Below are 27,128 nucleotides of genomic sequence, written 5' to 3'. Positions count from 1 at the left end.
AATCTGCGTGTAATAACAATAAATCATCACATTTGTCGTACTTGGTGGAGTTATAATTTATGTTAAAAGCGTCTTTTGTCTAAATGCAAATGTAGGACAGCGTTTCAGCAAAACCACAGGCTAAACTGGAAGGAAAAGTTTTATAATAAACGCAGCATCGCAGCCGTGACAACGGGTGGTGCTGTTACACTATATATCACCATAGTGGTCGTGTGTGTGAGGGGGCATCTTGCTTCTACATGTGCATTCAGTAACAACCCAAATAGACGGGTTGAAAGACCGGACTATACAGATCTCCTTCTTAGAATGATGGGTCGCGCAAACCTTTATTGTATATTTTTCGTGCGAGGAATTTAAGAACTCCTCAAGAATTCTGTTCAAGGATTTATAATTGCCGATTGAAAGGCTTTTTGCCAAACAATGGATATAAAGGACATCAAAGGACAGTGGAGGGATGTGTCGGTTTGTTTTTGTCTGGCGCTGCTGATTGTGACTAAATTGGAAGGAATATCTGCTCAAATACGGTATTCCATTCAGGAAGAATTAAAATCGGGGACGGCAGTTGGGAATGTAGCCAAAGACCTTGGGTTAGACCCTGGGAGACTGGCGCAAAGGAATCTTCGTGTTGTGTCAGGAACAAAGCAGGATCTGTTTAGGGTAAATCCGAGAGATGGAGTTCTGTTCGTGAACCAGCGGGTAGACAGAGAGGAGCTGTGCGCAAAAACTGTTCCGTGCATCACGAATCTGAAAGCTGTTGTAGAACATCCTCTCGAAATGCACCAAATTATTGTTGAGATACTCGACGTAAATGACAATTGGCCGAAATTTCCTGAAGACAACTACACATTGGAGGTGCTGGAGTCCGCCATAGTTGGGTCTCGATTTCAAATTGAAGGAGCGCACGATTTGGATGTCGGTTTGAATTCCTTACATTCATATAAGCTAAATCATAACCAGTATTTTCGCCTGGAAATCGAAGAATTTGGGGAGGATGGGAAGGTTCCATTCCTCGTATTACAGCGACCTTTGGATAGAGAACACACTGCTCAACACTGGTTACTATTAACAGCTACAGATGGAGGAAAACCATCAAAATCTGGTACTATTAATATCACTATCATTGTATCTGATGTAAATGATAACCCGCCAGTGTGTGGTAAACAAAAATACACCATAACAATAAGGGAAAACGCACCTGCAGGGACATTTCTCCTGACAGTGAATGCATCTGACTCGGATGAGGGGGTGAACGGTGAGATCGAGTATTCTTTAAGGAGTAAATTGAGAGGACTCTCCTCTGAGCCGTTCGAATTGAATACTAAAACTGGAAAACTAACCGTGAAAGGACGCCTTGATTACGAGGAAAAGCAAGTCTACGAGATTAAGGTGCTGGCTGCAGACAAAGGTGCCGTGTCTCTCTCCACACTCTGCAACGTGGTGGTTAGAGTGGAAGATGTGAATGATAACCAACCCGAAATAGAAATCACATCCCTTTCAAGTCGAATTCCAGAAGACTCACCTCCTGGCACTGTGGTGGCGTTGATGGGGGTGACCGATCTTGACTCAGGTGTGAACGGACAGGTGGTCTGCAGTGTGCCCGGTCATTTACCTTTTGACCTAAAGCCATCCCCTGACGGACAGTCTTACTCTTTGGTTACCAAGGACTACCTGGATAAGGAAACAATGCATATGTATGACATTACAATAACTGCTAAGGATTTAGGAAGCCCCGCCCTCTTATCTACGAAGGTGATACAGGTCGATGTGTTAGATGTTAACGACAACAGTCCTTTGTTCAATGAAAGCCCATATACTTTTTATGTGCCTGAAAATAACAAGGCCGGACTTTCAATTTTTTCAGTGAGCGCGACTGATGCTGATGGAGGTGAAAATGCAGCAGTCACATATTCACTCGACCGGAAGAGTCCGGGGCCCACTATAACTTCCTTTTTAAACATAAATGAAGCCAATGGCACGATCTTAGCATTAAAAAGTTTTGACTTTGAAACCCTGAAAACTTTCCAGTTCCAAGTTGTCGCAAAGGATTCTGGATCTCCGTCACTGAGCAGCAACGTCACAGTGAACGTGTTCATTCTGGATCAGAACGACAACGCTCCAGTCATCCTGTATCCAGTCAGCTCCAACGGTTCTGCTGAAGGTGTGGAGGAGATTCCCCGCAATGTGAACGCAGGACACTTGGTGACTAAAGTCAGAGCCTATGATGCTGATATAGGATATAACGGCTGGTTGCTGTTTTCACTGCAGGAAGTTACTGACCACAGTCTCTTTGGTTTGGACCGCTATACAGGACAGATCAGAACATTTCGCGCCTTCACAGAGACAGACGAGGCTGAACATAAACTGATCATACTGGTGAAAGACAATGGCAACGTTTCACTCTCAGCAACAGCTACTGTGATCGTCAAACTTGTGGAGCCCAAAGAGGCTTTTGCAGCTTCTGATGTTAAAAGTGCAGCAAAAGATGATGAAGATAATAACGTGACTTTTTACCTGATGATAACTTTGGGCTCAGTTTCTGTACTTTTTCTCATCAGTATCATCGTGCTGATTGCAATGCAGTGCTCTAAAGCCACGGACTATACTTCTAAATATCTACAAGAGACTAATTATGATGGGACACTGTGTCACAGCATCCAGTACAGATCTGGAGACAAACGCTACATGTTAGTTGGACCCAGAATGAGTATAGGATCTACTATAGTCCCTGGAAGTCATGCAAATACTCTAGTGCTCCCTGACAGGAGGAGGACATCTGAGGAGGTAAGACATATTTAATTAATTATATAACATACTTTTGCAAAACAGTATCAAGAATTTGAAAAATGTTGTTTTTCATTTGCTTTTTTCACTGTGCTGGTACAAAAGTGTGCTGTCCGTGGTGCTGAAACTTTAGTTCGTTTTTTAATCATCCCAATATTTATATACAGTTTGCAAACTGTGGAAACTATTTCAATTTGTTTTCAATCTACGCAGATGTATTTCCATAATTACAAGTTATGTCCATAATTAAAATTAAAAGTTTTATATTCCCAATTTAGTTGATATTCTGACGTCCAACTACTTGTTTTGTATTAATCCAATGTAATTCACAGTGTGTTGTACAAAGTAGAGCTGCAGTTCATATTTATAATTGCTGTCTCCTGTGCTATTCAGCCTACATTACTTTTCTTCGGAAAATTTGAAGCAGGTTTTATTTGCATTTCAAACTGTTTTTGATTGATTGCACGTGCTATTGTTTGTCCTATTAACTGTCCAATAATCTGAGTTGCTCACAAATTCGGGAGTTTCTGGGGAACATGCTCAACATGGGGTTAACCAGCTGGAGAAATAAAATCTAAGCTTCCATCACAGATTCAGACCTTGCCTCCAGCATGGAGGCATGAGGTCGAGTTTCAAGTTCAGAGAAGGAGGACGTGAAAGTAAAACCCTCCACACATTCGTCTCGTTCGTATCGTATTGGAGCACAGTGGCCACGTTGTGTCAGTGTGACCCAAACAATGGTTGTGTTCCTCATTCTCGAAAGACCCTGCCCATCTCTGAATCATCTCTGATGGAGGGGGTGTTCGGACAGAGTAAGCATCGCAGGCTATCAAGTAAAATGAATCGAGGTTAATATTTAAGGATTGAACTGCTTCATTTTGAGAATCGTGAAACTGATCTAATTAGACTGGCTCGATGAACAATTGGATCTCTGGATTTGCTTCAAAGAAAGCCTTCATATATTTGCAGCGCAATGGGGGGACGAGGACAATGGCGCCGAGTGAACTGCCGTTGGATTGCCGGGGTTTTGTTGCTGTGTTTTGTGCAGCGGATTTTGGCTCAGCTACGATACTCTGTTCTTGAAGAAGTTCAAGTAGGATCCCCTGTTGGAAATGTTGCCAAGGATTTAGGGCTCGACATTAGCACGTTGACAGGCAGGCGATTTCGTATTGTTTCTGGTCCAAATCACGCTCTGTTCCAGTTGAATCAAAACAATGGAGTGTTGTCTGTTGGAAAAATTATGGACCGTGAAGAGCTTTGTGATGGCACCAAGATTTGTTTGATAAACCTGAAAATTGTTGTTGAAAACCCACTGGAAATACATTACGTTGGAGTTGAAATAACCGACGTTAACGACCATTCACCGTCTTTTCCAGAAAGTGAACAGCGACTGGAAATAGCAGAGCATACTCCTCCAGGTACTCGTTTTCAAATTCATGCTGCTCGAGACCCTGATTTCGGCGCACAGTCAGTTCGATTTTACAAGCTGAGCCCCAATGATTTTTTTGATATTGAAGTCAGAGACAGTGAGGAGGACAAGATACCGTTTTTAGTGCTGAAAAAGCCTTTGGATAGGGAGCAAAAGGCAGAACACCGATTCGTATTAACGGCTCTGGATGGGGGCAGACCATCAAAATCTGGAAGTCTGAATGTCAGTATCACTGTGCTGGATGCAAATGATAATCGACCTGCCTTCAGTAAAGATGTATATACTGTGTCATTAGATGAAAATGCCCCAATAGGAACTCTTGTAATACAATTAAACGCTACAGATTTAGATGAAGGCTTGAATAGTGACATTGAATACACCTTTGGAAAAACACAAAAGAAAAAAGTGCATGATACATTTGAACTAGACAGCGTGACTGGTGAGATTCGAGTAAAAGGGAAAGTGGACTTTGAGGAAACGGAGCTTTACAGACTGGATCTGCAGGCTTCGGATAAAGGCCAGCCCCCTTGGACAGCCGAAAGTAGAGTTGTGATAAAAATCAAAGATGTGAACGATAATAAACCAGAAATTGAAGTGACATCACTGTCCAACTTAATCCCCGAGAATTCAAAGGCTGGCACTGTTATCTCTCTCATCAGTGTTACGGACAAAGATTCGGACCTTAATGGGAAAGTGATTTGTAAAATGTCCGACAATGTTCCGTTTGATTTGACGCCATCCATTGAGGAGAACATGTACTCTCTAGTCACAAAGGGGCGTTTAGACAGAGAAAGTGTGTCCCATTATGATATCACTATAACAGCTACTGACTGTGGCGAGCCTCAACTTTCGATTGTAAAAACCTTGAGTGTTCAAGTGTCCGATGTAAATGACAACATACCAGTTTTCCGTCAGAATCCTTTCGAACTTTACTTAAAGGAAAACAACGTCCCGGGAGCATCAATATTTTCTGTTAGTGCTACCGATAATGATCTGAATGAAAATGCAGTAATAGCATACCACATTGTGAGAGGTAATGGGGGTCAGAGTGATATGAAATCTTTCCTGAATGTCAATTCAGAAAACGGACAAATTTCCGCGCTGAAAAGTTTTGACTTTGAAACCCTGAAAACTTTCCAGTTCCAAGTTGTCGCAAAGGATTCTGGAACTCCGTCACTGAGCAGCAACGTCACAGTGAACGTGTTCATTCTGGATCAGAACGACAACGCTCCAGTCATCCTGTATCCAGTCAGCTCCAACGGTTCTGCTGAAGGTGTGGAGGAGATTCCCCGCAATGTGAACGCAGGACACTTGGTGACTAAAGTCAGAGCCTATGACGCTGATATAGGATATAACGGCTGGTTGCTGTTTTCACTGCAGGAAGTTACTGACCACAGACTCTTTGGTTTGGACCGCTATACAGGACAGATCAGAACACTTCGCGCCTTCACAGAGACAGACGAAGCTGAACATAAACTGATCATACTGGTGAAAGACAATGGCAACGTTTCACTCTCAGCAACAGCTACTGTGATCGTCAAACTTGTGGAGCCCAAAGAAGCTTTTGCAGCTTCTGATGTTAAAAGTCCAGCAAAAGATGATGAAGATAATAACGTGACTTTTTACCTGATGATAACTTTGGGCTCAGTTTCTGTACTTTTTCTCATCAGTATCATCGTGCTGATTGCAATGCAGTGCTCTAAATCCACAGACTATACTTCTAAATATCTACAAGAGACTAATTATGATGGGACACTGTGTCACAGCATCCAGTACAGATCTGGAGACAAACGCTACATGTTAGTTGGACCCAGAATGAGTATAGGATCTACTATAGTCCCTGGAAGTCATGCGAATACTCTCGTGCTCCCTGACAGGCGGAGGACATCTGAGGTAAGACCATGTTTTGATTTTAACTAAATGTATTTTTGGAGTCCATGTATGATCATTTCCTCCTGGCAGACATGATTAGAATTAGAAACTCATACAAAAATCAATGTTTATAGTATAATCAATCAATTAATCAAAATTTATTTGTATAGCACATTTTAACACACAACAAAGGTTGTCCAAAGTGCTGCACATAGATAAGCAGTCATACATTCGAAAAAGACTGGATTACTAAAAGTAAGTAACGTTAAAATCAAGACAAACGAACACAAATCACAAAAAAGTGCCAAGTTAAGATCAGATCTGAGAAGTTTTCAATCGTTTTGTCTTATCACTCTCCCTTTATGACTTTCTTGAAATTGGAAAATGTGTTCTGGCTAATACCATGAAATCATATTTAGTATGGCTGTCCACGTTGTTTAAGCGCAATTTATTGGAAGCACTGTGGTCATTTTCAAGTAGGGGCTGAAGTTAAATATCACATTATTGAGGAAAAGTTTTAGGCTACTCCAGGAGGTAAGTCAGCACAATGGCATATTTAGTAGCACTGCCTGTGGTCCTGAATAAGAGTCATGCCTATTTCAGTTCAGACTGTAAGTTTTGTTTTAAAACTTGACCCGTTTCATTTATGTAACTCAAGAACTACACCTGTCATTACATGTCTGAACATTTATGACAAATCAGTGATTTTGATACCATGCTGTGGATGAGAAATCTGGATGTTCCATGTTTGTGGTTCCAGGTGGATCCATTCAATCCTTTTCATTATGAAATTGTGTTACCAGGAGCTTGAACATTGATTGAGTCGTATTGTCATTACATTGCATCAGGTGTGCAAACAGTTCTTTCAAAGTCATGTTTTGGATATTTTGCAATTACACTTAACTAACAGAGCTATACTGTAACAAAGACAAACATTAAGGCAGATTTTATTTGCTGTTAAATGTTAAAGTTGTGCAGTTGTGAATTAATTGTCTGATATAAAGCTAAACCAGCTGCCTGAAACGGTAGAAACAATTTATGATTGGAATGGTCAGAAGAAAATAAAAAAATTGTAGCCTAGTAAAGCGACACTTGGTAAACATGTAATATTATAGTTTATGTCACGGTCGGCTTCAAAAATAGGTCATAACGTGTCCACTCCACAAGGTGTCAGTGACATATCAGCATAAACTGTGTGTTATAGCGCTGGCCCTGCCCCTTCCAGAGAGGTTTTGTTCAAGTCGACAGACAGGAGACGGTACCTTCAACAGAAAGAAGGATTGCGGTTAAATTAGAAATATGGGAAAGATTTGAAACAATATATTTTTGGTTAAGGAAATTCCATGTTGCGTACGGACCTGTCAGTGGATATACTATTCAAATCTAAACTAAAACGATGGGAGCAGGAGGACAAAGACGAGCCGTGCAGTCCTGGTGTGTAGCCCTCTGTTTTTCTGTGATGCTCAGCTGCGTGGAGCAGGTTTCAGCTCAGATCAAATATTCAATTCCAGAGGAAGTAAAAGAGGGATCTGTTGTTGGAAATGTCGCCAAGGATCTGGGATTGGACATCAAAACATTGGAGGAACGACGATTTCGTATTGTTTCGGGAACTAAAGACGCTCAGATCGAAGTAAATCAAAGTAATGGGGTCTTATATGTGCATAAAAATATTAATCGAGAGGAGCTCTGTGAGAGCATTTCTCCATGTTTGATGAATCTAAAACTGGTAGCTGAGAACCCCATGGAAATACATTATGTGGGAGTTGAAATCCTAGATGTAAATGATAATTCACCCAGTTTTCAAGAAGAAGAAAAAATATTGGAAATTTATGAGTCCACTCTTCCGGGAAAACGTTTCCAATTACCGACTGCGCGCGATCCAGATGTTGTCGTTAATGCAGTGCGTGTGTATAAATTAAATCACAACGAATATTTTAGTGTTCAAATTCGAGAGAGAGGAGAGGACAAGGTGCCATTCTTAGTTTTGCAAAAGTCTCTGGATCGAGAAAAGCAGAATGAACACAAACTGATTCTGACAGCAGTTGACGGTGGAAATCCACCGAGATCCGGAACTCTTAATGTCACAGTGATAGTTCTCGATTCAAATGACAATAATCCTACATTTAGTCAGGAAGTTTATTCAGTAACAATACCGGAAAATGTAGATGCAGACAAAAGTGTAATTAAGGTTATGGCGACTGATGTGGATGAGGGTGTTAATGGAGAAATTCAATATTTCTTTGGTGGCGAACTTGACCCTAAATTATATGAAATATTTATCTTAAATAAAGACACTGGTGAAATTCGAGTAAAGGGAGAAATTGACTTTGAAAAGGCTGACGTATATAAGTTAGACGTCCACGCCACTGATAAAGGACAACCACCGATGAGTACTGATTGTAGGGTGATCATTAAAGTGCTCGACGAAAACGACAATAAACCCGAAATAGAGGAGACATCTCTGTTAAAGACGGTATCAGAAAATTCAAAACCTGGGACTGTGGTTTCTTTGATTAGTATCACGGACCAAGACGCCGGTTTGAACGGTAAAGTAATATGCACCCTCCCAGATGATGTGCCATTCGAATTAAAACCATCATTTCAAGATAATATGTACTCCTTAGTTTTGAAGCAGCGTCTGGACCGTGAAACAGTTTCACATTATGAAATCACAATTACAGCTACAGACTGTGGTCAGCCTCCTCTGTCCACATTCAAAACTCTGAGTATTGATGTATCAGACGTGAATGATAATATTCCCGAATTTTTGCAAAATCCAATTGAACTTTACCTGGTAGAAAATAACGTGCCTGGAAACTCAATATTTTCTGTTTCTGCTTCAGATAAAGATTTGAATGAAAATGCAGCTTTAACGTATCATATATTGCGAGAGGAAGGTAGTCAATTGAAAATGGCTGCCTTTTTAAATATCAATTCTGATAATGGACAAATATCCGCGCTGAAAAGTTTCGATTTTGAAACCCTGAAAACTTTCCAGTTCCAAGTTGTCGCCACAGATTCTGGAACTCCGTCACTGAGCAGCAACGTCACAGTGAACGTGTTCATTCTGGATCAGAACGACAACGCTCCAGTCATCCTGTATCCAGTCAGCTCCAACGGTTCTGCTGAAGGTGTGGAGGAGATTCCCCGCAATGTGAATGCAGGACTGGTGACTAAAGTCAGAGCCTATGACGCTGATATAGGATATAACGGCTGGTTGCTGTTTTCACTGCAGGAAGTTACTGACCACAGTCTCTTTGGTTTGGACCGCTATACAGGACAGATCAGAACACTTCGCTCCTTCACAGAGACAGACGAGGCTGAACATAAACTGATCATACTGGTGAAAGACAATGGCAACGTTTCTCTCTCAGCAACAGCTACTGTCATCCTCAAACTTGTGGAGCCCAAAGAGGCTTTTGCAGCTTCTGATGTTAAAAGTCCAGCAAAAGATGATGAAGATAATAACGTGACTTTTTACCTGATGATAACTTTGGGCTCAGTTTCTGTACTTTTTCTCATCAGTATCATCGTGCTGATTGCAATGCAGTGCTCTAAAACCACAGATTATACTTCTAAATATCTACAAGAGACTAATTATGATGGGACACTGTGTCACAGCATCCAGTACAGATCTGGAGACAAACGCTACATGTTAGTTGGACCCAGAATGAGTATAGGATCTACTATAGTCCCTGGAAGTCATGCAAATACTCTAGTGCTCCCTGACAGGCGGAGGACATCTGAGGTAAGACCATGTTTTAATTTTAACTGAATGTATTTCATAGTTACAAAAATAAACTTTTCTCCTGGCAGATAGGATTTCATTTTGAAACATATAAAGAACATAATTTTAAGTTTGTCTGTCGTTTCCATTACTGTCCTATAATGTTTCGTTATGTTTCTCTTGAAATTAGAAAATGTTTTCAGATTGTGATCATGATATCACATTTAGTAAGACTATCCACTTTGGTACTTGCGTACCGCGCTGCGAACAGATCGGGTCCAGTCTACATCCAGGACATGGTCAAACCTTACGTCCCAGCCCGCTCCCTCCGCTCTGCTTCTACCAATCGGCTTGTTGTTCCTCACTGCGAGCTAAACACTCTACAAAATCACGACTGTTTGCTGTCCTGGCTCCTAAATGGTGGAATGAGCTCCCCACCGACATCAGGACAGCGGAAACTCTGTACATCTTTCGCCGCAAACTAAAAACACACCTCTTCCGACTTTACCTTGAACAGTAGAACTTTAGTAGCACTTAAAATGGCACTTACTGATAGCACTTTGTAGTTTGGCTTTCTTGAAGAAATTGTATTTTCTTGATTCCTGTTGTTCTGGGTTTTGTACCCTCATGGTTGAAATGCACTTATTGTAAGTCGCTTTGGATAAAAGCGTCAGCTAAATGAAATGTAATGTTTATGTGCTATTTATTGGGGACATTGTGCTCATTTTAAGTTAGGGATTTAAGTTAAAGTCAAACCTTACTTTATCAAACTGGAAAAGTTTTCGGTCTCTCCACGAGGACATGTAAATCAACCTAACGGCACGTGGCGCTGTCCGTGACACATTTTCATATTTGGTCATGTTGTGGTGATATTCAGCACAGTGTAAGTTTTGTTTTAGAGCTTTGTATATTTAATTTATGAATTTCAAGAATTAAACCTGTCCATGTTTGTTAAGCACATTTATTATCACCGAATTTGCTACTACACCTCTGTGGTGGAATTCTGGATATACTTTTCTGCGGATCCAGGTGGTCCAATGTATAATTTTATTCCGAAAGTGTTGTAACACAACCCTGAAACTTACTTGAGTAATGTTTTCCATAACAAAGCATCAAGTCGAAATGACGTTTTGGCTAAATTGTAAAGGGAATTCAGTGCACACTGGCAAACATGGCAATCAATAAAGTAATGTAACACTGACAAACATTAAGGCTGACATGATGTTCACTGTCATGAATACATCATGTGAGAAAGTTTTGTAGTTTGTCAATTGATCGTTATACTTTATTACAATGAAGGGAAACCAGGTGCCTGAAACGGTAAAAAAAAAAATATGATCAGCAAAAATATAGATTGTTTGTTGCAAGTAAACTACAATTTGCAAAAACATGGATAATGTAGTTAATGTCGCGGTTTGCTAGTCATAAGTCCACTCCACAGGGTGTCAGTGTCATATCAGCATAAACTGTGTGTTATAGCGCTGGCCCTGGCCCTGCCCCTTTCAGAGAGGTTTTGTTCACGTCGACAGAGAGGAGACGGTACCTTCAACAGAAAGAAGGATTGCTGTTAATATTGGATAAGTAAGAAATATGGGATATATTTCAAAAGGTCTACATTGTGGTTGAGGCAACCTGCGTATATGGACCAGTGAGCGGATATATTATTAGAAATCTAAACTAAAACGATGGGAGCTGCAGGACAAAGACGAGCAGTGCAGTCCTGGTGTGGAGCCCTCTGTTTTTCTGTGATGCTCAGCTGCGTGGAGCAGATTTCAGCTCAGATCAAATATTCAATTCCAGAGGAAGTAAAAGTGGGATCTGTTGTTGGAAATGTCGCCAAGGATCTGGGATTGGATATCAGTTCGCTGGAGGAAAGACAGTTTCGTATTGTCTCTGGAACTGAAGATGTTCAGTTTAAAGTGAATCCGAACAACGGCGTCTTGTATGTGCACGGAAAGATCGACAGAGAGGAGCTCTGTGAAAGCATTTCTCCATGTTTGATTAATCTAAAACTGGTAGCTGAGAACCCCATGGAAATACATTATGTTCGAGTTGAAATCCTAGATGTAAATGATAATTCACCCAGTTTTCAAGAGGAGGAAAACGTTATAGAAATTTCAGAGTCGACTCTCCCAGGCAAACGTTTTCAGTTACCAACTGCGCAGGATCCAGATGTTGTTGCTAATACAGTACGTGTGTATAAATTAAACATAAACGAATATTTTAGTGTACAAATTCGAGAGCGAGGTGAGGACAAAATACCGTTCTTAGTTTTGCAAAAGTCTCTGGATCGAGAAAAGCACAATGAGCACAAACTGATTCTGACAGCAGTTGACGGTGGAAATCCACCGAGATCCGGAACTCTTAATGTCACAGTGATAGTTCTCGATTCAAATGATAACCACCCTATATTTAGTCAAGAAGTGTATTCAGTAACAATACCGGAAAATGTAAAAGTGAATACAAGTGTAATTAAGGTTATGGCAACTGATGTGGATGAGGGTGTTAATGGAGAAATTCAATATTTTTTTGCTGGCGAACTTGACCCGAAATTATATGAAATGTTTATCTTAAATAAAGACACTGGTGAAATTCGAGTAAAAGGAGAAATTGACTTTGAAAAGGCTGACGTTTATAAGTTAGACGTCCACGCCACTGATAAAGGACAACCACCGATGAGTACTGATTGTAGGGTGATCATTAAAGTGCTCGACGAAAACGACAATAAACCCGAAATAGAGGTGACATCTCTGTTAAAGACGGTATCAGAAAATTCAAAACCTGGGACTGTGGTTTCTTTGATTAGTATCACGGACCAAGACGCCGGTTTGAACGGTAAAGTAATATGCACTCTCCCAGATGATGTGCCATTCGAATTAAAACCATCATTTCAAGATAATATGTACTCCTTAGTTTTGAAGCAGCGTCTGGATCGTGAAACAGTTTCACATTATGAAATCACAATTACAGCTACAGACTGTGGTCAGCCTCCTCTGTCCACATTCAAAACTCTGAGTATTGATGTATCAGACGTGAATGATAATATTCCCGAATTTTTGCAAAATCCAATTGAACTTTACCTGGTAGAAAATAACGTGCCTGGAAACTCAATATTTTCTGTTTCTGCTTCAGATAAAGATTTGAATGAAAATGCAGCTTTAACGTATCATATATTGCGAGAGGAAGGTAGTCAACTGAAAATGGCTGCCTTTTTAAATATCAATTCTGATAATGGACAAATATCCGCGCTGAAAAGTTTCGACTTTGAAACCTTGAAAACTTTCCAGTTCCAAGTTGTCGCCACAGATTCTGGAACTCCGTCACTGAGCAGCAACGTCACAGTGAACGTGTTCATTCTGGATCAGAACGACAACGCTCCAGTCATCCTGTATCCAGTCAGCTCCAACGGTTCTGCTGAAGGTGTGGAGGAGATTCCCCGCAATGTGAACGCAGGACTGGTGACTAAAGTCAGAGCCTATGACGCTGATATAGGATATAACGGCTGGTTGCTGTTTTCACTGCAGGAAGTTACTGACCACAGTCTCTTTGGTTTGGACCGCTATACAGGACAGATCAGAACACTTCGCTCCTTCACAGAGACAGACGAGGCTGAACATAAACTGATCATACTGGTGAAAGACAATGGCAACGTTTCTCTCTCAGCAACAGCTACTGTGATCGTCAAACTTGTGGAGCCCAAAGAAGCTTTTGCAGCTTCTGATGTTAAAAGTCCAGCAAAAGATGATGAAGATAATGATGTGACTTTTTACCTGATGATAACTTTGGGCTCAGTTTCTGTACTTTTTCTCATCAGCATCATCGTGCTGATTGCAATGCAGTGCTCTAAAACCACAGACTATACTTCTAAATATCTACAAGAGACTAATTATGATGGGACACTGTGTCACAGTATCCAGTACAGATCTGGAGACAAACGCTACATGTTAGTTGGACCCAGAATGAGTATAGGATCTACTATAGTTCCTGGAAGTCATGCAAATACTCTAGTGCTTCCTGACAGGAGGAGAACATCTGAGGTAAGACATGTTACAATTTTAACTAAATGTAGCGTATTTAAGAGTTACAAAAATATAATTTTCTCCTGGCAGATATGGTTGCATTTAGAAACATTTATAATACGGAATATTAATTAGCAGTAAAAGATGTAAATTATTTCCTGTCATTTGCATTCAAGTCTCTATGTCCCTTCATGTTTCTCTTGAAATTAGAAAATGTTCTCAGGCTACAAGTATGATATCATGTTTTGTGTGACTGTCCACGTTGTTTGTGTGCAATTTATTGGGGACATTGTGGTACATTTCAGGTCGGGATTTAAGTTCCAGTCGAACATTACTTTATTACTGAAAACCTTTGGGAATGTCCGTGAGGAAACGTAAATCAGCATAATGGCTATTTCGTAGCGCTGTCCGTGGTCCCGGAAAATGGTCATGCTTGGTGATATTGTGGTGATTTTCAAATCAGAGTGCAAGTTTTATTTTAAAGCTTGTTGTATTTCATTTGTGAATTTAAGAACTAAACATGTGCATTCTATTTATTTTTCTTTCAGCACATTTACTATCACGACATTTTAAACTACAGTTATGTGTGGTGAAAATTTGGAATAGGCCTACCTTGTGCGCATTTGCAGGTGGTCACAGTCATTCATTTGCATAATGTAATTTTTACCCGAACCTTAAAGCTGGTTTAATGCTATCCATCACAAAACATACAGTCTGCAGACAGTTTTGCCAAAGCCACAGTTTTGTAAAGGGAATTCAATGTGCAACTGGCTAATATCGCATCATCAAAATACATTATGTAAAATAACAAACGTTAAGGCTAACATGATGTTCATTGTTGGGATTAAGCAATACGTGAACGTTTTGTCGTTCGTTAATTGATCGTCATACTGTAATACGATAAAAAAATGGAACCAGCTGACTGAAGCGGCACACAAAAGTTCATCATTTCAATTATTCTTTTAAAAAATGGCCTGAAAAAATAGAACATATTTGCAGTAAAGAAGGTAAAATTTGTAAACGCGTAGATATTTGTGTTTAGGTCGCGGTTTGCTTCTCACCGCACGTCCTAATGAGTCCAGTCCACAAGGTGTCAGTGTCATATCAGCATAAACTGTGAGTATTAGCGTTGACCCTGCCCCTTCCAGGTTTTGTTCACGTCGACAGAGAGGAGACAGTACCTTCAACAGACAGAAGCGTTGCTATTATTATATGGATACGTGAGAAATATGGGATATATTTCAAACAGTCTATTTTTTGGTTTGGGCAACTTCGTTTTGCTTACGGACCTGTGAGTGGATATACAATTAAAGATTGCAATTGAAACGATGGGAGCTGCAGGACAAAGAGGAGCAGTGCAGTCCTGGTGTGTAGCCCTCTGTTTTTCTGTGATGCTCAGCTGCGTGGAGCAGGTTTCAGCTCAGATCAAATATTCAATTCCAGAGGAAGTAAAAGTGGGATCTGTTGTTGGAAATGTCGCCAAGGATCTGGGATTGGATATCAGTTCGCTGGAGGAAAGACAGTTTCGTATTGTCTCTGGAACTGAAGATGCTCAGTTTAAAGTGAATCCGAACAATGGCGTCTTGTATGTGCACGGAAAGATCGACAGAGAGGAGCTCTGTGAAAGCATTTCTCCCTGTATAAAAAACTTAAAAATGGTGGCTGAGAACCCCATGGAAATACATTATGTGGGAGTTGAAATCATAGATGTAAATGATAATTCACCCAGTTTTCAAGAGGTAGAAAAAATATTAGAAATTTCTGAGTCCACTCCTCCGGGCAGACGTTTCCAATTACCAACTGCGCGCGATCCAGATGTTGTCGTTAATGCGGTACGTGTGTACAAATTAAACCATAACGAATATTTTAGTTTACAAATTCGAGAGAGAGGAGAGGACAAGGTACCATTCTTAGTTTTGCAAAAGTCTCTGGATCGAGAAAAGCAGAATGAACACAAACTGATTCTGACAGCAGTTGACGGTGGAAATCCACCGAGATCCGGAACTCTTAATGTCACAGTGATAGTTCTCGATTCAAATGACAATAATCCTACATTTAGTCAGGAAGTTTATTCAGTAACAATACCGGAAAATGTAGATGCAGACAAAAGTGTAATTAAGGTTATGGCGACTGATGTGGATGAGGGTGTTAATGGAGAAATTCAATATTTTTTTGCTGGCGAACTTGACCCTAAATTATATGAAATGTTTATCTTAAATAAAGACAGTGGTGAAATTCGAGTAAAAGGAGAAATTGACTTTGAAAAGGCTGATGTTTATAAGTTAGACGTCCACGCCACTGATAAAGGACAACCACCGATGAGTGCGGATTGCACTGTAATCATCAAAGTGCTCGACGAAAACGACAATAAACCCGAAATAGAGGTGACATCTCTGTTAAAGACGGTATCAGAAAATTCAAAACCTGGGACTGTGGTTTCTTTGATTAGTATCACGGACCAAGACGCCGGTTTGAACGGTAAAGTAATATGCACTCTTCCAGATGATGTGCCATTCGAATTAAAACCATCATTTCAAGATAATATGTACTCCTTAGTTTTGAAGCAGCGTCTGGACCGTGAAACAGTTTCACATTATGAAATCACAATTACAGCTACAGACTGTGGTCAGCCTCCTCTGTCCACATTCAAAACTCTGAGTATTGATGTATCAGACGTGAATGATAATATTCCCGAATTTTTGCAAAATCCAATTGAACTTTACCTGGTAGAAAATAACGTGCCTGGAAACTCAATATTTTCTGTTTCTGCTTCAGATAAAGATTTGAATGAAAATGCAGCTTTAACGTATCATATATTGCGAGAGGAAGGTAGTCAACTGAAAATGGCTGCCTTTTTAAATATCAATTCTGATAATGGACAAATATCCGCGCTGAAAAGTTTCGACTTTGAAACCTTGAAAACTTTCCAGTTCCAAGTTGTCGCCACAGATTCTGGAACTCCGTCACTGAGCAGCAACGTCACAGTGAACGTGTTCATTCTGGATCAGAACGACAACGCTCCAGTCATCCTGTATCCAGTCAGCTCCAACGGTTCTGCTGAAGGTGTGGAGGAGATTCCCCGCAATGTGAACGCAGGACTGGTGACTAAAGTCAGAGCCTATGACGCTGATATAGGATATAACGGCTGGTTGCTGTTTTCACTGCAGGAAGTTACTGACCACAGTCTCTTTGGTTTGGACCGCTATACAGGACAGATCAGAACACTTCGCTCCTTCACAGAGACAGACGAGGCTGAACATAAACTGATCATACTGGTGAAAGACAATGGCAACGTTTCTCTCTCAGCAACAGCTACTGTGATCGTCAAACTTGTGGAGCCCAAAGAGGCTTTTGCAGCTTCTGATGTTAAAAGTGCAGCAAAAGATGATGAAGATAATGATGTGACTTTTTACCTGATGATAACTTTGGGCTCAGTTTCTATACTTTTTCTCATCAGTATCATCGTGCTGATTGCAATGCAGTGTTCTAAAACCACAGACTATACTTCTAAATATCTACAAGAGACTAATTATGATGGGACACTGTGTCACAGCATCCAGTACAGATCTGGAGACAAACGCTACATGTTAGTTGGACCCAGAATGAGTATAGGATCTACTATAGTCCCTGGAAGTCATGCAAATACTCTAGTGCTTCCTGACAGGAGGAGAACATCTGGAGAGGTAAGACCTTAAAAAGTATTTTGTACAAACATGTTTTTCTTCTATTTATGTCTCTAAAACAATTTTACACAGAGTGGGTGCTTTACATATTCAGATAGATTTGTTGATTTTCACTTAGCTTGGCTTGTCTCACTCAACTCTTTGTTTACATATTGAGAGATCTACAAATATATATTAACGTAGGCAAATGAAGGCTATGGCTTAAGAATGTAGTGTAAAAAGACAATTTGTGCTCTCTGCTACACTTTGTCCATGGTTTTGTTTGTGCACATATAAAATAATTGCCAACTTTAAAATTGATGAACCTGAAATGCACAAGAACTCATCCTTTGGACATAGGCTTTGCCGCTGATTGTGACCACTGTCCTTGGTGCTGAAAAGAAAGCATCACTGTTTTCAAGCAAACAAGATCAATAATTCTTTATTTGGGAGTGAGGCATTTGATATTTAAAGAAAACTCTATCCGGTAAGCAGAGATAAAATAAAATAAAAGGTTAGTGTTAATATTGTAATGCTGAATTTCTGTTGGTTATTTAAAACAAGCGTCATGCTATATTTGTTCTCCCGCTTGATACATTATTTCCGACAGAAAACGTGATTTGTTCCTAGTACAAACCTATGGGTGTCACTGTTAAATCGAAAAACCTTCAAGGATTTCGTCCCTCCCATTGCAAACCCTTTGTTTGTAATTTCAGCAGAGCAACACACTTGAACCAAATACACCAGCGGAAAAATGACGTTGTTCGTTCCGTAAATATGCTCAAACGATTGACATAATTGTTAGTCGCATTAAAAGGCTCCCGTGAGCACACGTGTTGTTCAGTAACGATGGGGATCTATACAAAAACTCGGACAAGGAACTGCACTTGGTTCTCTTTTTATTTGGCTCTACTGTTTTTTTCAGGAAGAGACGCTTTGGCTCAGATAAGGTACTCTATTCCGGAGGAGGTAGAAAAGGGAACTGTTGTTGGAAATGTTGCGAAGGATCTTGGCCTTGACATCACCTCTTTGACTGATCGACGGTTCCGTGTTGTATCTGGAAATACGGACGCTATTTTTGAAGTGAATCAGAATAGTGGGACATTGTACGTCAATAAGCATATTGACAGAGAGGAGCTCTGTGAGGGCAGCGGGGCTTGCTTAATAGAGCTTAAAATCCTTGTCGAAAATCCTTTGGAAATACACTACGTAATCGTAGAAATTACTGATGTAAATGATCACTTTCCTGATTTCCCTGAAAAACAGCAGACGTTTGAAATAGCGGAACAAACACTGCCAGGAAAGCGCTTTCAACTGCACACTGCTCGCGATCCTGATGCTGGAATTAACTCTATTCGTACATACACGTTAACATTAAATGAACATTTTGAAATAAATGTCCGCCAAAGTGACACAGGAAAGATACCGTTTTTAGTGCTGAAGAAATCGTTAGACAGAGAACAGAAGAGCAAACACACGCTACTGGTTACGGCAGTTGATGGAGGTAAACCTCCGCGGTCAGGCACTCTTAATGTTTCTATTATTGTTCTTGACAGTAATGATAATCGTCCCATATTTAAGCAAGAGGTGTATCAGCTGTCAATTAAAGAAAACAGTCCTGTCGGTACGTCAGTGTTCAGAATGAACGCGACTGATCTCGATGAAGACACAAACGGAGATATTGAATACAGCCTTGGAAAAACCTTGCGGAGGAAAGTCTATGACATTTTTGAATTGAACAAATTAACTGGACAAATTTTGGTCAAAGGAGTCGTGGACTATGAAGAAAATGATGTATATGAACTGGACATTGAGGCATCTGATAAAGGAACACCTCCATTAACTGGTGAGTGCAGAGTAATTATAAAAGTGATAGACGTCAATGATAATCCACCAGAAATAGAAATAACATCACTGTCAAATACAGTGCCTGAAGACTCAAAGCCTGGCACGGTTATTTCACTACTTAGTGTGACAGATAAAGATTCTGGAATCAATGGAAAAATAATTGCAAGTATCACCAATGAAGTACCTTTTGAGTTTAAGCCATCATATAAAGAAAACATATATTCAGTTGTCACAAAAGGAGTTTTGGATCGCGAGCAGTTGTCTCATTATGAAATAAAAATAAAAGCCACCGACTGTGGTGAGCCTCCCTTATCGACTTATAAAACTCTGAGCATTCAGGTATCAGATGTAAATGACAACAGTCCACATTTCGAAATAAGCCCTTTGGATTTTTATCTTGGAGAGAACAATGTTGCTGGACAATCCATTTTCTCTGTCAGCGCATCAGACAATGATTTGAATAACAACGCAGCTATTTCATATCATATTGTGAGAGAAGGGAATCAAAATGATGTAACAACCTTCTTAAATATCAACTCTGATAATGGACACATCACCGCGCTGAAAAGTTTTGACTTTGAAGCCCTGAAAACTTTCCAGTTCCAAGTTGTCGCCACAGATTCTGGAACTCCGTCACTGAGCAGCAACGTCACAGTGAACGTGTTCATTCTGGATCAGAACGACAACGCTCCAGTCATCCTGTATCCAGTCAGCTCCAACGGTTCTGCTGAAGGTGTGGAGGAGATTCCCCGCAATGTGAACGCAGGACTGGTGACTAAAGTCAGAGCCTATGACGCTGATATAGGATATAACGGCTGGTTGCTGTTTTCACTGCAGGAAGTTACTGACCACAGTCTCTTTGGTTTGGACCGCTATACAGGACAGATCAGAACACTTCGCTCCTTCACAGAGACAGACGAGGCTGAACATAAACTGATCATACTGGTGAAAGACAATGGCAACGTTTCTCTCTCAGCAACAGCTACTGTGATCGTCAAACTTGTGGAGCCCAAAGAAGCTTTTGCAGCTTCTGATGTTAAAAGTGCAGCAAAAGATGATGAAGATAATGATGTGACTTTTTACCTGATGATAACTTTGGGCTCAGTTTCTGTACTTTTTCTCATCAGCATCATCGTGCTGATTGCAATGCAGTGCTCTAAAACCACAGACTATACTTCTAAATATCTACAAGAGACTAATTATGATGGGACACTGTGTCACAGCATCCAGTACAGATCTGGAGACAAACGCTACATGTTAGTTGGACCCAGAATGAGTATAGGATCTACTATAGTCCCTGGAAGTCATGCAAATACTCTAGTGCTTCCTGACAGGAGGAGAACATCTGAGGTAAGGCTTTAAATTCAGACATTTTTTGTTTCATGTCTAAAGACTCGGGCATGCCGTTCTTGTTAGTTGTGTTGTACAGATACAAATCTGAATGGTTTTGTTTGAGTTTGCTTTGAATTTTAGAATCTCCTTCATCATGGAGTGTTCATTTGCACATGTAGCAGGTGGAACAATTCAATGCTTCGCCGAACTGAATAGTCTGTTTTTTGGAGATGTGGGTAGTGTTTTTGTGACACATGGGTCTCAGAAGATTCTAACTTTTAACCAATAACTGATTGAAAAGCTTGAAGATGCTGCAACGTTTCCTCGCACACAGTATGCATTGCCTTTGTTGTTTTGAACACTTATCTACTTTTGTTGGAAGGCTGTGTTTACGCTTGTGGTTGCTGTCCATGGTGCTGAAAAGCAATGAACACGTCAAAAAGTAATGCGATGTTAATGAAACATATCGAATAATATTGCTTATACCTTTAGAAATGAGCAGCTTCTATTAATAAGTATATATACAAGTGGATAATATCAGTCTCTTTGATTTGGGAGGGAGGGTGGGGGGATATAGAAAACAGAACAATTGTGAAATGAAGGAGTGTCGTTGTTTTTTCATTAAGGCCGTTTACATTTTCTTCGGGGAAGTAAAAAAAAATGAAATACAGTCCATGTGGTCGGTTTTCCCCACAGTTATTACCTCTAGGTGTCACTATTACATCAGGAAATTATAAACAACACAGTCACTCCCCTTCCAAGGCTATTGTTTCCTGCTGAACAGAGTAACAGTGGTATTTGAATGAAGCACGTCAGCCGATGGACGCTTTGCTTTTCGCAAATATGCGATTCAGTGGATTGCACATAAATTATTGTTTGTCGAAATAACGGGATCCGGTGTGTGTACATGCGTTGCTTAATAACGATGGGGACCGCTACGAAAGCTCCACCGAGGAACTGCTATTCGTTTGCTTTTCATTTGGCCCTACAGCTGCTTTTCGCAAAACAGGCTTTTTCTCAGATAAGGTACTCTGTTCCCGAGAAGGTTAAAGACGGAACTGTTGTTGGAAATGTTGCAAAGGATCTGGGGCTTGATATCAACTCTTTGACTGATCGACGCTTTCGTGTTGTGTCCGGGACTAAGGACGCCTTTTTTGAAGTAAACCAGGACAATGGGGCTCTCTATGTCCATAAGAAAATCGACAGAGAGGAGCTATGTCAACGAAGCGGCGCATGTCTCATGGAGCTTAAGATTCTTGTTGAAAACCCTTTGGAAATGCATTACGTGGTTGTAGAAATTACTGATGTGAATGATCACTCTCCTAGTTTTCCTGAAAAACAGCAAACGTTTGAAATAGCGGAACATACATTGCCAGGAAGACGATTCCAGCTGCATGCTGCTCGTGACCCCGATGCTGGCATGAACTCTATTCGTACCTACACGTTAACGTCAAACGATCATTTTGAAATAGATATCCGTCAGAGCGACGAGGATAAAATACCATTTTTGGTGTTGAAGAAGTCCTTAGACAGAGAACAAAAATACAATCATTCACTCGTGGTTACAGCAGTTGATGGAGGTAAACCTCCAAGATCAGGGACACTAAATGTATCCGTCATAGTTCTCGACAGCAATGACAACCGTCCGATATTTAGTCAGGAGATTTACGAAATTACAATCCCAGAAAACGTTCCAGTTGGCACCAAAATATTTCAAATGAATGCGACGGATCCGGATGAAGACATGAATGGAGAAATTGAATACAGTCTTGGAAAAACGTTGAGGCGGAAAGTCTATGACATTTTTGAACTGGACAAATTAACCGGAGAAATCAGAATAAAAGGAGTCGTGGACTTTGAAGAAAATGACGTTTATAAACTCGATGTTGAGGCGTCCGATAAAGGAACACCTCCTATGACGGGTGAGTGCAGAGTTATCATAAAGATCAGAGATGTAAATGATAATCCACCAGAGATTGAAATTACATCGCTGTCAAATACAGTGCCTGAAGACTCAAAGCCTGGCACAGTTATTTCACTACTTAGTGTGACAGATAAAGATTCTGGAATCAATGGAAAAATAATTTCAGGCATAACCTCCAACGGGCCTTTTGAATTAAAGATATCATATAAGGAAAATATTTATTCAGTTGTCACTAAAGGAGTTTTAGATCGAGAGGAGTTGTCTCATTATGAAATAACAATAAAAGCCACAGACTGTGGTGAGCCTCCCTTACAAACGTATAAAACTCTGAACATTCAGATATCGGATGTAAATGACAACAGTCCACATTTCTCCCAAAATCCATTACACTTTTACCTGTCAGAAAATAACGCAGCTGGAAAGTCAATATTCTCTGTGAGCGCAACGGACAATGATGTGAGCGACAACGCAGCCATTTCATATCGTATTGTGAGAGAAGGGAGTGAAAACAAAATATTGTCTTTCCTAAACGTGAACTCTGATAATGGACACATCACTGCACTTAAAAGTTTTGACTTTGAAGCCCTGAAAACTTTCCAGTTCCAAGTTGTCGCCACAGATTCTGGAACTCCGTCACTGAGCAGCAACGTCACAGTGAACGTGTTCATTCTGGATCAGAACGACAACGCTCCAGTCATCCTGTATCCAGTCAGCTCCAACGGTTCTGCTGAAGGTGTGGAGGAGATTCCCCGCAATGTGAACGCAGGACACTTGGTGACTAAAGTCAGAGCCTATGACGCTGATATAGGATATAACGGCTGGTTGCTGTTTTCACTGCAGGAAGTTACTGACCACAGTCTCTTTGGTTTGGACCGCTATACAGGACAGATCAGAACACTTCGCTCCTTCACAGAGACAGACGAGGCTGAACATAAACTGATCATACTGGTGAAAGACAATGGCAACGTTTCTCTCTCAGCAACAGCTACTGTGATCGTCAAACTTGTGGAGCCCAAAGAGGCTTTTGCAGCTTCTGATGTTAAAAGTGCAGCAAAAGATGATGAAGATAATAACGTGACTTTTTACCTGATGATAACTTTGGGCTCAGTTTCTGTACTTTTTCTCATCAGTATCATCGTGCTGATTGCAATGCAGTGCTCTAAAACCACAGACTATACTTCTAAATATCTACAAGAGACTAACTATGATGGGACACTGTGTCACAGCATCCAGTACAGATCTGGAGACAAACGCTACATGTTAGTTGGACCCAGAATGAGTATAGGATCTACTATAGTCCCTGGAAGTCATGCAAATACGCTCGTGCTCCCTGACAGGAGGAGAACATTTGAGGAGGTAAGATGATTTAAATGGTCAAAAACTTCGGATTATGTTTTAATTTACAATATGTCTCTACTATTATTTTCACAACGTAATTGTGGTAACACACATACTTTGGTCCGCTATTTGTCAATGTGTTGTTTGGAGAATGAGTCCCAAGACAAGTCTGAGTGATGACGCTATCCATTGAGCTGAAACCACATTTAGGGCTATGACTTGCCAGTATTATCTTAAATTGCATGAAAAAAAACAAAAAAAAACCAATGCTGTCTTCGTTTATTGTGCTGTTTTTCACTTTAACAGTTGCAATTATTAGTTTGTTCATTTAAGTTCGACTTCCTGGTTTATGCTTATGACGGTCCACATTTGTTCCCCTCAAACTGGCAGCGGGGCATACACTAAGACCTTTTTTTTTTTTTTTTTTTTTTTTTTTTTTTTTAAATTGAACCAGCGTGTCATTTTTTCCAGTATAGCCGAAATTGTGCTGTATTTATGGAGGAACAAACTAAAAGGAAAGTGGTCACTTGGTGTCACTATGTGAGCAGAAAAATGTTTAAAGAGGATCCTTTGTCAAATATGTGGGTCCTCCCATTTGTGGGATGGGTTTTCACATTCTAGGACTGCATACATCCAGGCCTGTATATGCACAGCGAATGATCAACTTCTCTGATTCGGATACGACGTGTAAAACTGTACTATTTTAAATACATGGATGTTTTTCTTTTGATATAAAGGTCGTTTCTCTGAATCGCCGGGATGCGTTTTTATGTCTTAGTCATGGAGCTGAAAGGACTTGGAGTCTCGAGAGAGCAATGGCGGTGGATCGCTTTCATTGTTTCATTCATTTTAGCGTGGAGCAGCGCTTCGGCCCAGATCAGATATTCCATCTCTGAGGAAGTTAAAGAAGGGACTGCTGTTGGGAATGTAGCGAAGGATTTGGGATTAGAGAAGAACACATTGAAAGAAAGAGGATGCCGCATCGTTGAGGGTTCAACGGAGTCATATTTTCATGTCAACCAGAACGATGGAATATTATATGTTGACCGTAGCATTGACCGAGAAAAGGTTTGTGAACGCAGCAGTGTGTGCTTGATCAACCTGAAAACGGTGCTCGAAAACCCTCTTGAGATTCATTATGTGACTGTAGAGGTGCTGGATGTGAACGACCACTCTCCTAGCTTCTCAGTCAAAGAGTCACGTCTGGAAATTTCAGAGTCAGTTTTGCCAGGCTTGCGTCTCCCGCTGCAAGCAGCGCACGACCCTGACGTTGGCCAGTTTTCGATCCAGGAGTATAAACTTAGTCCTAATGATCATTTTCGACTGGAAGTCAAAGATCGTGGAAAAGATGGAAAAATACCGATTTTAGTTTTATTGAAGACGCTAGATAGGGAAACAAAGCAAAGTCATAAATTGCTTCTGTCAGCTATTGATGGAGGGAAACCAAGTAAATCTGGATCAGCTGAAATTACTGTTGATGTCTTAGACGTCAATGACAATATGCCAGTTTTCAACGAAGACACGTACTCGGTGTTTTTGAATGAAAACGTTCCCACTGGCACAACAATTATAAAAGTAAATGCTTCCGATTTAGATGAGGGCTCCAATGGTGAGGTTATCTATTCTTTCGGCAGCAATGTGAACAACAGAATACGTGAACTTTTTAGTGTAGATCCAAATACAGGCGAAATTATTGTTCAAAACCTAATAGACTTTGAATTAGAGGAAAGTTATGAAATTGATATACAAGCGTCTGATAGAGGATCGGCTCCTTTAAGGACAGACAAAAGTGTGTTGGTGAATATTGTCGATTTGAATGATAACACCCCTCAGATAGAGATTACTTCGTTTTCAAGGGCAGTACCAGAGGATGCCAGACTGGGAACCACTGTGGCCTTAATCAGTGTTCTTGATAAAGATTCTGGCCTTAACGGGAAAGTTATTTGCTCATTTAATGAGGATGTTCCTTTCACATTATCACCTTCAACACAAGACAACATGTATTCAATAGTCACAAAATCGCCACTGGATAGAGAACAACAGGCCATATATGATGTACGAATTATTGCAAAAGATGCAGGTGTACCGTCGTTGTCTTCTGAAAAAAGCATTACTATAGTTGTATCAGATGTGAACGATAACGGTCCGGAGTTTTCAATGAGCCCGTACACATTTTATGTTACTGAGAACAACTCTCCAGGAGCTCCGCTGTTTTCTGTGAGGGCATCAGATAGAGACGAGGGTGATAATTCTCATATAATTTATCATATTCTAAGAGATGGGAAAGAAAACACGAAACTCCATTTATACAATCTTAACATCAACTCTGACACTGGAGATATTTTGGGACTGAAAAGTTTCGACTTTGAAACCCTGAAAACTTTCCAGTTCCAAGTTGTCGCCACAGATTCTGGAGCTCCGTCACTGAGCAGCAACGTCACAGTGAACGTGTTCATTCTGGATCAGAACGACAACGCTCCAGTCATCCTGTATCCAGTCAGCTCCAACGGTTCTGCTGAAGGTGTGGAGGAGATTCCCCGCAATGTGAACGCAGGACTGGTGACTAAAGTCAGAGCCTATGATGCTGATATAGGATATAACGGCTGGTTGCTGTTTTCACTGCAGGAAGTTACTGACCACAGTCTCTTTGGTTTGGACCGCTATACAGGACAGATCAGAACATTTCGCGCCTTCACAGAGACAGACGAGGCTGAACATAAACTGATCATACTGGTGAAAGACAATGGCAACGTTTCTCTCTCAGCAACAGCTACTGTGATCGTCAAACTTGTGGAGCCCAAAGAGGCTTTTGCGGCATCTGATGTTAAAAGTGCAGCAAAAGATGATGAAGATAATAACGTGACTTTTTACCTGATGATAACTTTGGGCTCAGTTTCTGTACTTTTTCTCATCAGTATCATTGTGCTGATTGCAATGCAGTGCTCTAAATCCACAGACTATACTTCTAAATATCTACAAGAGACTAATTATGATGGGACACTGTGTCACAGCATCCAGTACAGATCTGGAGACAAACGCTACATGTTAGTTGGACCCAGAATGAGTATAGGATCTACTATAGTCCCTGGAAGTCATGCGAATACGCTCGTGCTCCCTGACAGGAGGAGAACATCTCAAGAGGTGAGTAAACATTCATATTTATATATTCTATATAAAGGGTTAACTTTTCATATTA

The 27,128-nt window shown here is 40.5% G+C and overlaps 3 protein-coding genes across 8 annotated transcripts in view; all 3 read left to right on the top strand.

Moving 5' to 3' along the window:
* The first annotated feature begins 318 nt into the window (after nucleotides 1-318).
* LOC138211026 (protocadherin alpha-C2-like) overlaps nucleotides 319-27,128 on the top strand; it is a 222,628-nt gene continuing 195,818 nt past the window's right edge. Inside the window, exon 1 of one of the 6 annotated variants that reach the window (XM_069170560.1) lies at nucleotides 319-2,781. In XM_069170560.1, coding sequence (XP_069026661.1) covers nucleotides 421-2,781 — 2,361 coding nt within the window. In that variant the 5' untranslated portion in view covers nucleotides 319-420. Of the gene's footprint in view, nucleotides 2,782-3,604; nucleotides 6,104-7,389; nucleotides 9,831-18,268; nucleotides 20,689-21,546; nucleotides 23,951-24,598; nucleotides 27,074-27,128 lie in introns of those variants that run through there. The other 5 variants (XM_069170573.1, XM_069170569.1, XM_069170572.1 and 2 more) reach the window with 5 other exon arrangements.
* On the top strand, nucleotides 11,344-14,948 carry LOC138211548 (protocadherin gamma-A11-like). The gene is made up of 2 exons (XM_069171505.1): nucleotides 11,344-13,846; nucleotides 14,871-14,948. The coding sequence occupies exons 1-2, from the start codon at nucleotides 11,495-11,497 to the stop codon at nucleotides 14,946-14,948; spliced, it is 2,430 nt and encodes an 809-aa protein (XP_069027606.1). The 5' UTR covers nucleotides 11,344-11,494.
* On the top strand, nucleotides 15,040-17,523 carry LOC138211547 (protocadherin gamma-A11-like). Its single transcript, XM_069171504.1, has one exon. The coding sequence runs from the start codon at nucleotides 15,157-15,159 to the stop codon at nucleotides 17,521-17,523; it is 2,367 nt and encodes a 788-aa protein (XP_069027605.1). The 5' UTR covers nucleotides 15,040-15,156.

Source organism: Embiotoca jacksoni, unplaced genomic scaffold (assembly GCF_022577435.1).
Source record: "Embiotoca jacksoni isolate LCO1_2020_lvr unplaced genomic scaffold, fEmbJac1.0.p SCAF_5, whole genome shotgun sequence".
Taxonomy (NCBI): domain Eukaryota; kingdom Metazoa; phylum Chordata; class Actinopteri; family Embiotocidae; genus Embiotoca; species Embiotoca jacksoni.
This window is presented reverse-complemented; position numbering and strand designations above follow the sequence as displayed.